The sequence below is a fragment of the Cicer arietinum genome, chromosome 3 (genome assembly GCF_000331145.2).
Source record: "Cicer arietinum cultivar CDC Frontier isolate Library 1 chromosome 3, Cicar.CDCFrontier_v2.0, whole genome shotgun sequence".
In the NCBI taxonomy this organism is placed as follows: Eukaryota; Viridiplantae; Streptophyta; class Magnoliopsida; order Fabales; family Fabaceae; genus Cicer; species Cicer arietinum.
In genome coordinates, this window is record NC_021162.2 from 56,621,581 (window position 1) to 56,639,773 (window position 18,193).

The 18,193-nt window shown below is 28.4% G+C and overlaps 1 protein-coding gene across 7 annotated transcripts in view; it reads left to right on the forward strand.

The window, feature by feature from the left end:
* Positions 1–15,165, forward strand: part of LOC101514552 (uncharacterized) — a 57,097-nt gene extending 41,932 nt beyond the window's left edge. The window contains exons 2-4 of one of the 7 annotated variants that reach the window (XM_073366149.1): positions 1,097–1,205; positions 3,342–3,546; positions 5,218–6,296. In XM_073366149.1, coding sequence (XP_073222250.1) covers positions 1,174–1,205; positions 3,342–3,546; positions 5,218–6,252 — 1,272 coding nt within the window. In that variant the 5' untranslated portion in view covers positions 1,097–1,173 and the 3' untranslated portion in view covers positions 6,253–6,296. Of the gene's footprint in view, positions 1–1,096; positions 1,206–3,341; positions 3,547–5,217; positions 6,297–12,771; positions 13,095–14,257 lie in introns of those variants that run through there. The other 6 variants (XM_073366148.1, XM_073366151.1, XR_012162352.1 and 3 more) reach the window with 6 other exon arrangements.
* Positions 15,166–18,193: the final 3,028 nt, after the last annotated feature.

An 18,193-nucleotide genomic window follows, 5' to 3' on the forward strand; every position in this document is an offset into this window, starting at 1 on the left:
TTTGATTTTGATGAATATGTAAATAATTGTGACTTATAAGTAAGAGTTATGTCTTATTAATTGTGACTTTATAACTATACTTGCAACTTCCTATCAATTTTTTTTAATAGATCTTGAATAATTCCACTTTCCGCGGTATGACATGCAATTTCATAAAATATTATTATCGATATTTGAATGTGTATTTATCGTGTGTTCATTTGAAATGTTGAGTTAGAAAATATTTTGATTTATAATACTTTATGATTAGATTTAAGATATTTGAATAATTTTTAAATTTAATCACACCAATATCATTTATTTATCGATTTATTTTAGTTAAAACGTGGATAATGAGTATGAGTATTAACACTTATGTACCCAAAGGATAAGAGTACAAATATTAAAGTTGATACCTAAAAGGGTACACTAAGAGGGTACAAACACGGGTATGACTATTTCTTTAAATCGCAGGTATAGGGTACTATAGTACCCTACCCAAACTCTACTCGTTGTCATCTCAAACTAGAACTGGTTAAAAACTGAATCGAACTGATTTTCAGTTCAAAAAAACCAAACTAAACTTAGTATTGATTTACTCAGAACTGAACCATTGGTTCATAAAATTAGTGAACTGATTTATTGCTCTAAACTGAACCAAACTGGTTTTAATTTAGTTTACTTGTTATTATGTCATTCTATATTATGAACATTTTAAAATTTTGTTATTTTTTGTTTGTTAAAAAACTAATTTTTAAAATGCAATTTGATTTTTAATTTAATGAACCAATTTAGTTTAAATTTGATTCTCCAAACCAATTTAGTTTTTTTGGCCATTACGATTATTTGAGTGGTTTAATCACGATTTTATTCTTGTTTGAGGGGCTTAAATAGATGAACCATGATTCATAAATCTTGTTGGTTTGATGTTAGATTGAAAGTTTTAAATATGGTGCAAAATATCTTATAAAAATATTTTACATTATTAATTTCATTCTTCTATGAATATAAATTGAATTGTAGATATAGAATAATTTTTCATTTACATTCTATAAAGTCTCGCTATTTAGATATTTATACCAAAATTAAGAAATAATTTTATGATATTTAATTTTAGAACCTTGATACCTCGTTCTTACCACATTCATACTTCATCATTTCCAAGATTTAAATGCGACCAATTCATATTTGAGGATGATTTTGCCATTCGAAGTCCCTAATTGCAAGTAAGTCATACCACTTTTATTTTTATTTTTTAAAATTATGCAATATAAAGTGGTGACTACATTATTATCGGTTAGAAATTTGAGTCATTTAAAGAAAAGTTAGTAAAATGGAGGAAGCGTTGGTATTTTAATTTAAAATTATTATTTTTTTATAAGTAAAATTTAGAGTGAGAAGATGATGCCTGAATTGAAGGTAGGAAAAACTCTAGAATTCATAAAACACTTATCAAGATATTTACATTTTATTGTCTTCAATGACACTAACGAAGATCAAACTCGCGGTCTATGACTTATTATGTATATACATATTATATTAATAATTCATATTATCCATTTTAGTATCAAAGTGAATTGCTTCTCATGTTAGAGGATCATCATCTATTAAATACAGATATGCATTGTGTATTAGTAGTCGTATTTTGAATCATATTTGGCACGTGTCGACCCAACCAACCTGATCCAAAATGCTTGGTTTGAACTTTAATTCTTGTTTAGATCAAAACCTAAACCAACTTTGTAACTATTCGACCCAACAATCGACACTTTATTTACAAATTTCGCGCCTTTTTTTTCATTGATAATTAGCGAGTTTATGACTTAGGTGGGAGTTGAACTTGACTAAGTAGTTAATCTCAATGTTTTTTAGCGAGATCTTGTTGTCCCGATGCGGTGTAGTGTTTGATTGCGACAACGTGATCCGCAACAACGTGAAATAAGATTCTGACGAGATCTCGCTATTCCGATGTTGTTAATCCCAACGTCTCCTAGTGAGAATCCACTATTATTTCTTCCTTATTTGTTTTGTTGTTTCAACTTTCACATAGGAAGAAGAATATGTTAATGAAGATGATGCTTATGCTAGAACATGCTTTTAAGTTTTAATATTTAGTTATTTTATTACTCTGTATTAAAGACTTCAATATACATCATCTTTATTTCTTTGACTTTTGTTGGTATTTCAATGTATCTTTTGACTAAGAGTAAGAGTGAATTTTTTATTACTAATTATGAATGTTTCAGAGTTTGAGTCATTTGTTACGTTTGTATGAAATATAAGTTTATAAGTATTATCTATTAAGGATGGGAATATGCTAAGCCGACCGACAGGGGCCTAAGGCCTAGCTTACGTCAGGCTCAGGCTATGCCAGACTTTTTTCTTAAATAGATAAGGTCAAAGCTTCTAAAAAACCTATTTATTTAAAAATGGCATGTTATAGGCCACATAATATTTTTTCACTACTATAATTATTATATTAGGTCGACCTATTTAAATAAATATAAATAATATTTTTTTACTACTATATTTATTATATTTAATTTTGATCTTTTTGTTATATATTCAACTTTTAATAATTTACGCATATTAACCTCATTTAATTTTTGATATATTCAAAAGTATTATTATAAAATATAATTTAAGTATAATGTATATAAAGTCATATTCTTCAAAATGTGATGTTAAATATCAAAACAAAATTTAATTTCATTGACATATTAACTCGTTAATCTATTTAAAGATATGTTTGATTACTTATTTTTGAATGTTAAAATGAAATAGACTTTTAAGTAGGCTAATAAGTCATACTAGACTTCTATTAAGGCCAGACTGAGGCCTAAAAAGTAAACCTATGACTGGCCACATGCCAGACTTAGACCTTGAATTTTTTGACAGGTGAGAGGTCTAGCAAAGCCTAGCTCGACCCAACCAATTCTCACCTCTATTATCTATGTAATTTGTCCAAAAAATAACAGTCATTCTGGAATGCGCTATCCCACTTTTAGAGCTGACCGCGACGTACTGTAATCTAAATTAACTACCTAGGAACTCGATACTAGGATATAAGTCTCACCATTCCACCACTCCCACCACAAGTGAGCTAGTAATGTAATGTGTGTATTTGAATTTCTTTATCATTATAATCTTATTTTTTGACTTTTTAAATTTTTATTGTGAATTGAACAATTTAATTCTCTCATATTATATTATATAAAAAACTCATTTTTTTATTGATGCAATTGTATCTTAATTTTTGTTAAATGTTGTATCTCGTATTCGCACGAGTACTCATACGGTACTATGCATCATTGTTTGGAGGTGTCTCATATTTTTCTTTTATAAACGTGAATTTCTTGTAGTTACGATGATTGTGAATTGACTGCCTTGGGTGGAATAACTAGACATGAAAACTATGCTTTAGGGATGTTTGATGGTAAAGATACGATGATATGGTCAAGAGACCAAGCCTTCAAACCTTTGGATAAGAAGTCACCACAACATAAACTTCAAAATCAAAAGGCCAAAGCTCACGTGCTTTTGAAATCTAGTTCTAATAATTCAAAGGTATGGATTCTTATATAAGCTTGATCTAAGGAATCTTCCATTAAAATAAAGGACATAGATTTATATTATCAAATATACTTAGCGTAAATTACGCTTGAGAGATTTGAATTAGACTTGTGTCTCTTCTATTATATATTTAAAAGCTGACGTATACAAATATTTTTCACGTCAGCTAAAAAGTTGACGTGTACATCTTCATATAGTCTCTACTCATTTTCTAATAGTCTATTATTTTATACTATATCTCCTATTTAAATATTATTTCATAACGTCTACTCAAAATTTATAAATTAATACCACATTATTATTTCATAACATCACATTACTATTTCACGTCACATTATTATTTCATAACATTTGTCTAATATATTTCACATTAATTCTACATTACTACTCAATACATTTTTTTTTCTGCATTAATCAACTTCACATTTTCGTCTCTACCTTTTTCCTTTAACGATTATAATCTATTATAAACTATAGAGTAAATATAATAGTAGATACACAATTAATAATATGTTTTTTGGACAAAAAATAATTATATGTTTAATTAATATTTTTACATTAAAATCAATTATTTATAAATAATTAAATATTTAATGTTGGTTTAAGATAATTTCTTATAAATTTTTATGTGATATATTTTTTTACTTTTACATTTTTTTATATATAATGCACTATGCCAATATAGTATACATATAATTTCTTATTAAATTCTCTAAGGTAATTTATATTGGCGACATACGATTTTATGCATTACATATCTCCAAAAAGTCAATTATATTAAAAATTTATTTATCAAAATATAATTTACTAGAAACTATTAGTTTAATTCGGTAAAAATATTAATATTTCAAGAAATTTAAAAGAAATTTTGGTTTAATTTTAAAAAACCTATAATAAAATGAATTTTCTTTTAAAACCTATATCGCTCTTATCGAAAAGTAAGAGAACGTTTTTATTTGAAAATATTTTTTATTTATATTTTTAATTTTTTTTTAATTTTATTTGTTAATAAAAAAATAATTTTTTTTTAAGAGAATAATTTGTCAATATTTTTAAAAACAATAGAAATATTAAAAAATTATTTTTTCTTATTTTCAAAAATGTGTATTTACTAACTAACATTTTATCCTATCTCTAAAACAATTGTTTCCTTTGTCTTTCATCAAGATAAAATGAACACATCACTTAAGAAATAAAAACAAAAAAAATATTTTAACAAAGTAAACGGTTCAGTTTTCTTTATGAAAATATTTTTTGTTTTTATTTTTTAAATTTTAAAAAATAGATAAAGAGACTTTTAAACTGAACAATTTGTCAATAATTTTAAAAACAATAAAAACGTAAAAAAACTATTTTCATAAATGTGTCTTCATTAACTAAAATTTTATTTTATTTCTTTGACAATTGTTTGCTTTTAGAATCTCTCATCAATATAAATATAAAATGAATACAATTTAAAAAAAAAATATATATTTTTATAAAGTTAACGGCTCTGAAGTATATTGAATAAGTTATATTAACGTCAATTCTAGACTGGAAACGAACACCCCCTTCAGAGTTACTTAATAGAGATGTTTGAGTAGAGACCCTAACACCTTAATTAAAGGTATAACAATAGAAAATGCATAGGTTCGTCGAAATCATTTTGTTACTTCTTTATTTCAGAAGAGGAAATTGGAACACTACATAAATGATGATGAATTTGCTAATAGTTATGAACTCATCACTAAAGAGAAATATGGTAGTGAAAATGTCAAAGATCAAAGAAGAAACTCATGTTCAACACTATCAAATAGAAAAAGGACTAGTTTTCAAGAAACACAAGAATGTGGTGTCCTTGCTCAAACTGAGAAAGCAGAATTTTGTGGTATTAGTATGGAAGATTATTCTCACCTAGATGACACCAATGATTCTATCAAGGAGTCAAGCTATATTATGAACCAAAAGAGCTTGAATATCCAGGCTAGAGATTTAATGCCTAGTAGTAGTTATTCTTCTACTACCAATATATCAATCATGGAGAAACAAAAAATGGAATTTGTGAAAATATTGGTCGACGAAGTTTTTATCGATAGTATGACTTCACATTCGTTATACTCGAAAGATGCAGACGTGAAACTCATTCAATCTTCCAAGAACTTTTTACCGGCTAGGAGTAACCATCTTCCAAGACCAGTTATTCCCGTTGGACCTCGGTTTCAAGCCGAAGTTCCTAAATGGGACGGCACAACCAACTTAAAACAATGTAATAGTGATGATTGTTTGAAGTGGTTGGGCACCCAAATTTGGCCAATGCCTGAGGTATCTAAAACAAATGCAATAGGCATTGGGAAAGGTAGACTTGACTCATGCTCATGTCACAATCCTAAATCAGTTGATTGTGTTCAAAAACATGTTAGTGAAGCTAGGGAATGCTTAAAATTGGTGATTGGTACTGCTTTCTCTAGTTGGAAGTTTGATGACATGGGAGAAGATGTTTCAAAATCATGGACGATGGAAGAGCAAACGGCATTTGAATCTCTTGTTAAATCAAATCCGCTATCAAGTGATACGAAGTTTTGGAAGCTCAAGATGAAGAAGTACTTTCCTTCCAAATCAATGAAGTGCATGATAAATTACTATTACAATGTATACATCCCTAGATGTATGAGCAAAGCGACAAGATCTCCCTTTGGTGCATTTGATGGTGAACCAAAATGATAACATGTTCATAGAAAGGTATGGCTATGATTCCAATTTGCAAAATTTTGTTCCCACAATCTAACATGAGATTATGAAAGTTAGGGTTCATGTGTAGATTTTATTCTTGAGAATAATTAATTTTTGGGAATAATTTTTACAAACTTGTGCTAATCATGGGAAAATTATCTTTCCAACCCACTTTTATAGGAATATTTGTGATATCCTTGAAACAAACACACTTTAGAGTCCGTTTGATGGATATAGTAAGAGACATGATAAAAATAAATTATTATATATCAAAATCCGGTGTTTGATGAATCAACATAATATGATAAATTAACTTAAGACTCTATTATATCTCTTTAGTTGAAATTTCTATTTTGAAGATGAGTTTGGTTAGAAACCATCAAGATGGGATAAGAACATTTATTTGTTCAATTACTCTTATGAAATATAATTAAAAATATAAAATAAAAATATAATAAAATATTAATATAAAAACAATTTATAAAATATAAGCTAAGATATAAAAATTCTAATTACATATAAAAATAATTAATAGAATTTGATATTAAACTTAAAAATAAAATATTAATAATTAACTTAAAAAATATTTATGATTTTATCATATGAATATTTTTGTCATTTTATATAATTTAATAAATTAGTATTTAAAATTATAAAATCATGAAAATTATTTAAAATTTTAAAATAAATATAATTTATTTATTAGATGCTTATGTCATATATCCCTAATATAATTTATATCGTATTAATATAATTTATTAATACATGCTTTTGTCGTATATCCTAATATATACATGCTTTGTCGCTTTTTGCACTAGAGTATGAATGTAGTAACAATATGTTCGATACATATCTTATCGACACGTTTGATGGACACGATAGAATAGAAACATGATAGGATAAATAGCAAGTAGGGGTGAGAATAGACAAGGTCAGACTTTGAAAGGCCTGAGTCTGACCTACGATTTATTTTTTAAGCCTAAGCTTGGCCTGCGACCTATCAAAGGTTTTTTTTCAGCCTGGCCTGGTCTTTTTAAAAGTCTGGTCTGACTTGGAAGTCTATTTAAAAGTCTTATTCACATTAAAACATTTATATGTTCTACTCATACATGTGATGCTCTTCACGTACTAATATGTACATATCTATATATATTAAATAAATAATATTTTTTCTAACAAAATAATTTTAAAAAAAAATCGGAAATAAATATCCTTTAAACCTTAAAAAATAATTTTTGGTTTCAAATAATATAATTTTTTTTTTCTGAAACAAACACACCCATTATTACCTCTTAAACAAATATGGAATGACTACCAAATATTGAATTGCTACTAAATATGGAATGCTTACTAAGTGATTGCATGGATAAAATTTAAAATAGGAAATAATATTATTAATATAATAATAAAAAATAATATTAATAAATAATAAAATATATATAACCGGCCTGTCAGGCCTAATAGACTTTTTTATAAGTCTGAGCCTAACCTATTTAAATAAATAGTCTTTAAAAACAACATGAGCTTAACCATTTTATTAAATAGGCCAGACCAGGCCATAACCCTTAACAGACGACCTAACATTTTTCCATCCTTAATAGTAAGATAGAGATGACATAAGATATAGACAAGATAAGGAGCTATCGTGTCATGTGTTTGATGTGCACATGATAACAAACTTGATAAGATTAGTTTGTCGTATCTAGTATTTGATACACAACAGATAACTAAATGATATGATATATATTGTGATAAAATGATAAATTTGTCCTTGTAATCTATTTAACATTTTTTCTTTCAAAATAACATTCATATATTTTTTTTATAAATAAACCAAAAATGCTAAAAAAATGTAAATTATTTATGAATTAACTTTTATATACTTGAAAAAATTGTTTATGCTACTAATATGAAAAGAGAGAATCAACCTAACATTAACAATCATAAAATCAATTTAACAACAGAAAACAACCATAAAATAAGAAATTATAAATTTAAAGGAAATCAATCCAACATCAACAATAGAAAGAGAAATTGCGACGATGGTAAGGAAAAGAGGAGCGACAATGGAGAGGGGGAGGGAGAGGAGAGAAGAGCAATAATTGAGGGGGAGAGAGAGGAAATCAGTGGTGGAGGAGAAAGAGAGGTATAGGAACGCATACAAGTGAAGGTGGAGAGGGAGAGACGTGAATGGGTAAGAGAAAGAGAGAAAATGAAAAAATATTTCTTAACTTTTATGAGGTTGGAAAATGGTTAGTTTAACCTAGCTTAAAGTAAGGATTAGAAAATAAGGTTCAAGTAGGATATGATTAAAAAAATTGATTACTCTTTCATATTATTTTGGTGCATCAAACAAATGATTAAATTAGGATATGATAAGTGTATAATGTCATGTTTCCTTATCCTGACCATCAAACGTGTTAATCTTGTCAAGTGAAAATTTCAAAAGAGTATATATTAACGATTGACTTATTTGAACTTATCTACGATTTTAACACTTATAAGATTGTTTAAAAACATTTATGAAAATAACTTATAATGTGTTCATAAGCTTGTGATAGTTTATGAAAATAATTTATTACTTAAATGAAAACATTTTTTATTTTATTTTATCTTCTTTTATTGTTAAGAATCTCACATAGGATGAAAGTGTGACAAAGTGCTTATAAGTGGTGGTAGTTTTCACCATACAAATTGGTTATGTGGGAGTTGTGTAGGGTCCAACCCAATTTTTAAGATAATATCAGAACTTATTCAAGATCCATTGGGACATCTGCTATTAGGTTACCTCTATCGGACCACTCGAGTTACGCCCTGATACTCAGTCCTTGGTGTGAGTTGTTAAGAGTTTCACATTGGATAAGATAAGATCTAATAAAATGTTTATAAGTTGTGGATAGTTCTCACTCTACAAGTTGATTTTGTGAGATTGTGTTAGACCCAACTCAAATTATAAGAATGAACTCAAATTATAAGAATTATAGAAATAATGCTATGAGCCTGTTGGATCTAAACAATGTTCTTATGGAAAAACACATAATTGATATGGTTTGAAATACCCTGTGGATTCGTTAGGAAATATAAGGGGAATTAAGGGAAATTTTTTGAGGAACTAGGGTGAAGGAAGAGAAGGAGAAGAAAAAGTAGTTATTTCCGCCTTGCATGGAGGTTTTTGTCTTCATTAGAACAAAATCTCAATGTAGATTAACGGCTAAATTACATATGTGGTCCATTAACTTAATTTCATGTAACGTTTTAGTCTTTTATCTTTTTTTTTTTTCTCTTGATGTAGTCCTTTATTCCTAAAAATATCAAATAAAGTATGAAAATATGAGTTTATTTGAAGATTTGCGTTACGAATTTGATGAAATTTGTATTATATTGAAGAATATAATTAATTTTATGAGTTTTGGTTGAATTTTTTTGTATAAAAGAGGATATCATTGTTGAAATTTTAAAACATAAAATATCAAATTATCAGTTAAAATTAAAATAAAGGACCAAGTCGGGAACAAAAAAAGATAAAAGATTAAAACGTTACCTGAAATTAAGTTAAAGGACCACAAATGTAATTTAGGCTAGATTAACTAAAAACATACATTAAAGGAGACCTTTGGATGGTTTTGAAGGGTTTTAAACAATTTTTAAATCATTCTAATCTCTTTTCAATACTAATATATAATAAATAGATTTAAATGTACTTTTTATCTCTTATTTTAACTTAAATGGAGTTTTAACCTCTCAGTTGTATAAGTTTAACTAATGACATAAAATTATATTTGATATTCTAACATTGTTGATTTGGACCATGAAAAAGGACTAAAAATTCTACTGCAACTTTTTTCTTGATCAAATGTAAATCTATTTTTTTCAAATTCATTGTTTTTAGTTTGAATCTTCAATGTAGACATCATTAAATTTAATTTCACATCATCAATGAATATATCATGTTATAGAAAATAAGCTTCAAACTAAGAAATGCATCATGTTATAGAAAAAATCTCGTATTGAGAAATGGGATGACTAAAATTTTGTTTCCTTAAAAATTTAAGGGTAAAAAATGCATTTAAGTTTAAAAAAATATTAGTCACAAGTATTCCCCTCTTATTATTTTGTTTAAAAACACTTGGTGAAAACTTTCTCTTAATTTCTGATTCAACAATGATATATACATATTAGATACATGTAATTTTCAATATACTTATTCAACATTTCATTTTCTCTCTATTTCTTTCTCTTCTAATCACATTATTAACATGTCTCGTCATTTTTTTATTTCTTATAAGATTGAATTAGTGTATGGTTGTCCACTCATAAGTTTTCTTTCTAATTTAGAAAAGGAATATGTTGTGGTATGGGTATAATAATCAAAATAATGTTTGGTGGACACTCTATAAGGTGTATATGTCTTAAGAGAAAAAAAGATAAAAAAAGTGATGTGATATATATGATAGATTAATAATATGATAGAACGAGAAATATAGAGATAAAATAAAGTATTAAATGAGTGGTTAAAATTTAAAGTGTATATTTGTGGATCTTTTCAAAAATTGTGTGCAAAAAATATTTAATCATTAGTATGTCTATTTTTGTGTGCTCAAATTTGTTCCTTGAATGTAGGTTAACTTATATTTTGCAATTTATTTAGGATTGGATATTCGTGGTGCGGTGTTTCAAGAGTTGTCTAACAAATAGGATGTTGTGATCTAAAATATCACATGGGACAATACTCCTAGTAAAATAGAATCAAATGAAGAATTGAGACAAATAACAATTGATCCAAAATTTCATGAGATAAAGAGGAGTAGCAAAAGAGTAACAAACTCGCGGCCACACTCGTTATAAAAGACATGGCACCTACGATCCGATGCATGAAATGATTTCATTGCAATTTCTCCTTTCTTCTTCTATCCTCCCTTTGTAGCATAAATGCATTCTCTCTTCCATTAGTACAACTTAGTATTTCCCTTTCATTGTAATTCCTCCAAGTACCTTATGTACAATATTGTTCCATTGAGCAAGTAACAAAAGAGCTTCATTACTCAACATTTTTCACTTATTTTATTGTTGGCAACTTCTCATGATCAAACTTCATGTCTTCTATGGATTACAAATGTATCGATGCATTAGACTGAAAAAGTATTGGATTGTTTCGAGCAATACAAGATCAAATGGCCTTCATATCTAAATCGTATGTAGAAATGTTTGTTGATTTAGAATTGATTGATGTTGCTCTTTTGGATTCAGATGACTATTACCTACCCAACAAAACCAATTAAGGTTGCATCCATCAATAATAGTGACAATTTGAGTTTGTCATCCGTTTTGTTGTGATGAATTTTTTTTTTTATTGAAAAAGATATGTGAGATTGAACTTCTGTTAAACAAACCTATAGATAAAAAGGACGAAGCTAAATATGTAAAATATTTCAAAACATAGAATGTTAGTAATTCAAAATTCATTAATTGGATTAATAACCCTATTAATTAGTCCATAGGTGTGTACCTAGCAAAGTATGATACTGCTAAAAAGATTCGGGATTACTTGAAATGTTTGTATGTTTAGTCTAACTTTGCAAAACAGTATCAGTTGAAAAGTGATATGAGAACCCGTAAGTAGAACAATATGACCATTCAAGAATTTTATTCGGCAATTACTAATTTGTGGAATCAATTGAGTTGAAAGTTGTCAAAGTGTACATTGATTATAGAGAGGAGCAATGTCTGGTTTGGTTTTTTATGACTCTTCATGATGATTTTGAGGGTCTTCTTGGGGTATTTTGCAACATACTCCTCTTCCTGGTGTTGAACCAATAGCCAATGAATTGTTGGCAGAAGAAATCAAACTGAAGACCCGCTCAACAATGTTAGATAAAGGAATTCTCTCCACTCCTCCATCTTTTTGTTGTTTTTCCTGTTCAATAAGTGGGTTTGGTAATAATGAATGTGTTTTTTTTCAAAGAAAAAGGATATTGAAAAACACAACATTCGAAATTGAAGAGAGCACATAAGAAGAATTTTAGGGGTCCATTATCTTATGTTGTTGCTTTCGGTCATCCTACCATTGGCTCTAATTCTGATTATATATACTCATATGTTACTATTTCTCAAATATCTGATATTGCATAACAACTTGAAAAACTTCTTGCCACTCAGTCGCATGTCATGTCTGCCTCATTTACAAAAGGTTTGAACTCCTCTAGTCTGCCGAGTATATATCATTCCATATGGATTCTAAATTTTGGAGCATAACACCATATGTCATTTAATGATACATTATTTGTATTTGTGAATCTTACCCCGTTTGTGTTAGTTTTGATTGTTGATGACACTCCTTTGCTTGTCTTTTTCTGATGATATATCTTTTGTATTTGTGAATCTTGTCTCATCTGTCTTTTTCGCACCTAACTTGTCTTTTTCTGATGTTTATTATATTTCTAATCTCACTTTGAGTCTTCCTTTTGTTAGTTATATTCAGTTATATTTTCTCCCACTTCTTGTTGTGTGCAGGATCCACATTCTGAGGCTGATTAAGATATGTCGTAGACAAAGGGCACTTTATGTTTTTGATGACATGTGAGTTCTAGATACTACAACCTTAACATCCATTGTTGGCTTATTATCTAGTTTTTATCTAAATTCTTTGTCCTTTAGTTTTTAATTATGACACTCTCGCCTTGGACATGTTTATGCTTCTAGATTTAAATATTTAGTTTCTAATTGAGCTTTAGGAAAATTAAAAACTTGTGATATTTAAGATTATTTCAGATTGTTGTGGTTGTAAACTTGCTAAATTTTCAGTTTTATCGTTTAGTAAAAGTGTTTTTGTTTCATATGCAGCTTTTAATTTAGTTCATTATAATGTTTAGGGTCTATCATCGGTTCTCACCACAGATCTAGATATTATGTTTCATTTATTGATGATTACACTTGTTATCGTTGGGTTTATCTTATAAAAAATCAATTTGAATTTTTTGGTTACACACAACATAATATTGTTATAAAGTATTTTCATAGTGATTTAGGTGGTGAATATAACTCTAATAAATTATTTGAGTTCCTTGCTTATGATGACACTGCAGTAACAATGTCGATTTACAAGGAAGGGGGTTTGAATTGTAAATGTACCTTTTAAAAATTCCTGTTAAAAGCGTAAGAAAATAACTCAAGATTGATCTTGGTTATGAAAACAGAGAAACAGATAACGTTCTTGGTTTTATTATAAAACAGAGAACGTTCATTGATTAGCTTAAAACAGAAAACCAGTTTGTGTTTTATCTTAGTTAATCAATTAAGTTTAACAAATAAAGAGGTAGGATAAAGAATACCACACAAAGAAATATCCTGGTTCACCCAACTTGGGTTACGTCCAGTCCTCACATTGTGAGATTTTCCACTAAGTGTTTAAAACAAAGAACCTTCTTGATTTTACAGCACCTAGTCTAGATCAACCTTGGTCTGTTTCAATCTCTATTACTTTCCATCCAGAAAGCAACAACAGCACCTATCTAACTTTGATAGGATTCAATACAATCTAAACAAACTATAAAGAAACTCTTATAGTTTGAGTTTTTACAATAAGATTATTTTTGATAGAATCTGAGATTTCTCAACTCTTGTTTGAGAATTGATTCTTTTAAGGACTCACTGATAATTACGCAATCTAATATGAGACTTTAGATCTGTTTCTTCTTTGCGAAATTTCAGAACTTCAAGTATGTGTATGTGAATGATTTGTGGGATTTTACAGCACTTGAAATTCTTTCTTTGCTTCTGGATATTGGCCTTCTATTTATAGGCTTTAGAAGCATTTAATGAGGGTCAAAAAAAGTTGTTGGTAGTGCTCTATATTTTTTACTAAAACCAATATTTCAGAATAAAAATATCCAGCCTTTGATTTAAAATTGCTTTTGACTTTTCTGTTACATCTTTAAATCAGTTTTGTCTTCTAGTTAAAAAGTATTTGAAGTTTCTCCCTTGATCTTGGATGGTACAGTTTCGATCTTGAGTCTTGAATGTAGCCAATCGAGTTTGGAGAAGAATTATAAGCCATTTGCAGAAGAGAACAAACTGTTGCTGGAGTTATGCAGAAAACGGAGATTGATTATCAATCTGGATATGTCAATTTGATCTTTCTGGAGTTTTGATGATCAATCTAGAGTTCCTGTTTTGATCATTCTGGATGTCCTTTGCAATGTCTTATCATATATCAAGGTTGATCAAACTTTCTTGACAGATAGCCTTTTTGATCTGGGATGAATCCTACTTGTTCTTTGCCATGTACTGATTCTATTTGAATAAATTTCCAAGGCAGACTCTTTGTTAAAGAGGTAGGAAAAGATTGATCAATATGCTGTGATGAACATTTTTGAAACTGGAGATCATTCTTTGTTTTAATGTTCTTGTTGCTATCTTCTCTGCTTTTGCTTGATTCTGTTCTTAATTAAATTCACTCAAAAGCACAAGTTAAATTAACATAACATTTTAGAATCATAATTAACTTTCTTAATTAACCTTTGTTTATTTTCATCAAAACTTTAAATATGGAGTTTGTCTCAACAGACACCCTCCACCAGACATCTTGTACTGATACTTCTCAACATAATGAAGCTGTTGAAAGGAAGCACCATCATATTATTGAGATTGTTTATTCTTTTTTGTTGTCTGCTTCGATTCCCAATGATTTTTAGGGTGAAACAATTTTTAATGTTGTCCATGCTATTAAGAGAATCCACCGTCTATCATATCAAGTTTGTCTTCCTTTGAAAACTTGTATGCTTCTATATTTTATTACTCTTCTTTGAAAGTCTTTAATCCTACTTGTTTTGTTCTTCGTCCACTAGTAAAATATAATAAGTTGTCTTCTCGTTCTTGCATGTGTTTTTCTTGGTTATGAGAATGGTTAAAAGGGTTATCATTATTATGATCCTCATGCAAGAAAATTTTATATTTCTCGTCATGTTTTTCTTGATCACATTATGTTTTACTCTGTTTCCTCTAATTCTCATATTACTAATAGTTCGAAAATAACTCATATTGATATGTTTGGTCCTACTACACCACATGATGACATTGTCTTGTCCCCCCAGTTGTCCAACCAACTTCTGCAAATGTTATTCCTATGTCTTTGTCTTTGTTTCCACCTTCGCCTTATCGTTACCCCTCATGTCACTATAAGTCTACTTAATTATCCGATTTTGTGTATTCCACTCGCTTAGTATCGTTTGCTTCTTTTTTAACCTTTATTCACAGTTTATTTGAACCTTCTTCCTATAAAAAAAGACAATTTTTGATCCTTTTTGGTAGCATATTATGGGGGGAAAACTATCTCCATTGCACAAAAGAGATACTTGAGAATTAGTACATCTTTTTCGTGGAAAACGTGATATTGGGTCTCATTGGGTATACAAGATCAAAACTAAGTCTGATGGGTTAGTTGCGTATTACAAATTATGTCTTATTTCTAAATGATTATCTCAAAAATATGGTATGGATTATGAAGAAAATATTGCTCTTATAGCCAAGATGGTCATTATTTGTACTGTTATTCTAACTGCATCTATCATCAGTGACATAATTCTCAAATGAATGTAAAAAATGTCTTTCATGAAGAAGTTTATATGGTCGCTTCACAAGGTGTTTCTCATAATCAAAGGGAGGTGTGTAAGTTAAAGAAGACTCTCTATGATTTTAAACATACTTTTCGAGCTTGGTTTGAGAAATCCTTTACTGTGATCACATTTCTTGGTTTTTTTTTTTTTTAGTGAATATGATTATGCATTGTTTATCAGATCCATCGCTTATGGTCGCATTATACTTTCCTTGTAAGTTAATGGTATCATTATTACATGTGATTATGCTAATGGAATCACTAAGTTAAAATACAATTAGCCAAACAGTTTGAAATGAAGGGCTAAAACAATATTCATTATTTGTTGGGGATTGAAGTTGCTTACTCTCCTAGAGGCTACCTTCATTTTGAATCTAAGTACATTGCCATCATTCTTGAACTTACTCATCTTTCTGATATTAGAGCAACATAAACTCATCTTGAGTTGAACGTGAAGTATGGTCTCTCTAATGATGTTTCTTTATCAGATCACACTTTGTACCGAACTTTGGTTGAAAATCTAGTGTATCTTACGATTACCAAATTTGATATTGCTAATGCTAATATTTTCAGTCAATTTGTTGTCTCTCCCACTATAGTACATTGAACAATTGTTCTTTGTATTCTTTGTTATCTTTGAGTAACTCAATTTCAAAGTCTTCTTTTTACATCGTTGTCCTCATTGAAGCTACATGCTTATTCTGACGTTGATTGGGTTGGTTACCCTACATATCATAAGTTGACCACATGATTTTGTATCTTTCTTAGAGACTTTCTTATTTCTTGGAAAAGTAAGAAACAAAATATTATTTCTCACTCTTTTACATTGGCTTTTGTTTGATAGGGATATCTCTCTTTCTAAGTCAACTTCAATGCAGTGTGAGAACAAGAATGCTATTCAAATTATTGATAACTCGATCTTTCATGAACACACCAAACACATTGAAATTGATTGTCATCTTACTCGTCGTCATCTTTAATATTGAACCATTACTCTACCATTTGTCTTCTCCACCTTACAATGTGTTGGTTTATTCACAAGGATGCATTCTATTATACGTTTTCTTTTTTTGGTTGACAAACTCTCGATGCATCTTGTTAATGCACCGTGAGTTTGAGGGAGATGTTAGATAATATTTTTATTATATTATAGTAGTAAGAGTATTTTAGATAAACTTTGTTCATATTGTTTATGAAACCCTAGAAAAAGGCAGGGTCGACTCGATGGTAAGTTCACTATAGCAAATGCTTTATAGTTTCATGAAGAAAAAAAAATCAAAAGTTTTTTAAAAAAATTTACTTAATAAAAAGTCTTAGATTTTAATATTTTTAAAATTCAAACATAGAAATCTTTTCTAAATGTAATATTGATTCAACGATATTAAATCAATTTAAAAAGAAATATTACATGACATCACTAAATTAATATAATTGATGTCATGTTAAAATTTAAAAAATTCATATTACACCTCGTAATAAAATTCTATTTAGGACTATACATTTGTTGGGTCGACCTTGTTAGGAGTACAAAAAAATAAATGTATACAAGTATTAGTGTTATGCTCACATTCTACTCTTATGTACTACTCTTTATGAAATAAAATAAAATAAAAATTTGGATGCAATCATATGTTAACAAGGGTGATTTTCCAGAACTTTAAAATTAAAGAGTACCAAGTTTTTATTTTATTTAAAAGTATTGTGTGTGTGTAAGTTTTTTGTGACAGTTATACCGTTTTATCTATAGACAAAATAAACTATATATAATTTTGAAATTTCTTTCTTTTGAATGAAAAATATTGGAGTAGGTAAAACATAAAAATATATTATAATATTTGAAGAGAATAAAAAAAATTGTGATGTACAGCAATTGAAATATGATTGCAAAAAGAAGAAGGAAAATCAGTTGGTTAAACTATCAAAATTTCTACATCACTGGAAACTTCAATTAAATGACACTAAAATTGAGTTCGATGTATAAATAAAAAACCAAAGCAAAAGTCAAATAGCATAATCATAATAAAATCCAATGGTGAAACCGCTCAAAGTGCAGCACAACTTGTCATCTAATAATATTGTTATCTTTTACAAGAAATATGATTCTCGATTATGCAAAGTAGTAGTGGATGATGCAAAGTAGAGAAAGAAAATGAGAATGCTACCAATTATAGCAAAAGGAGAATGATACCAATTATAGCAAAGGGCGAATACTACCAATTATGCAAAAGAAAGAAACAAATAAATCAAACATTATTCCTTTATGAAAAATTGAGATTTTTTTCTGAATTTTTTTTTTTAAAAAGTAAGACTAACATCATCGTT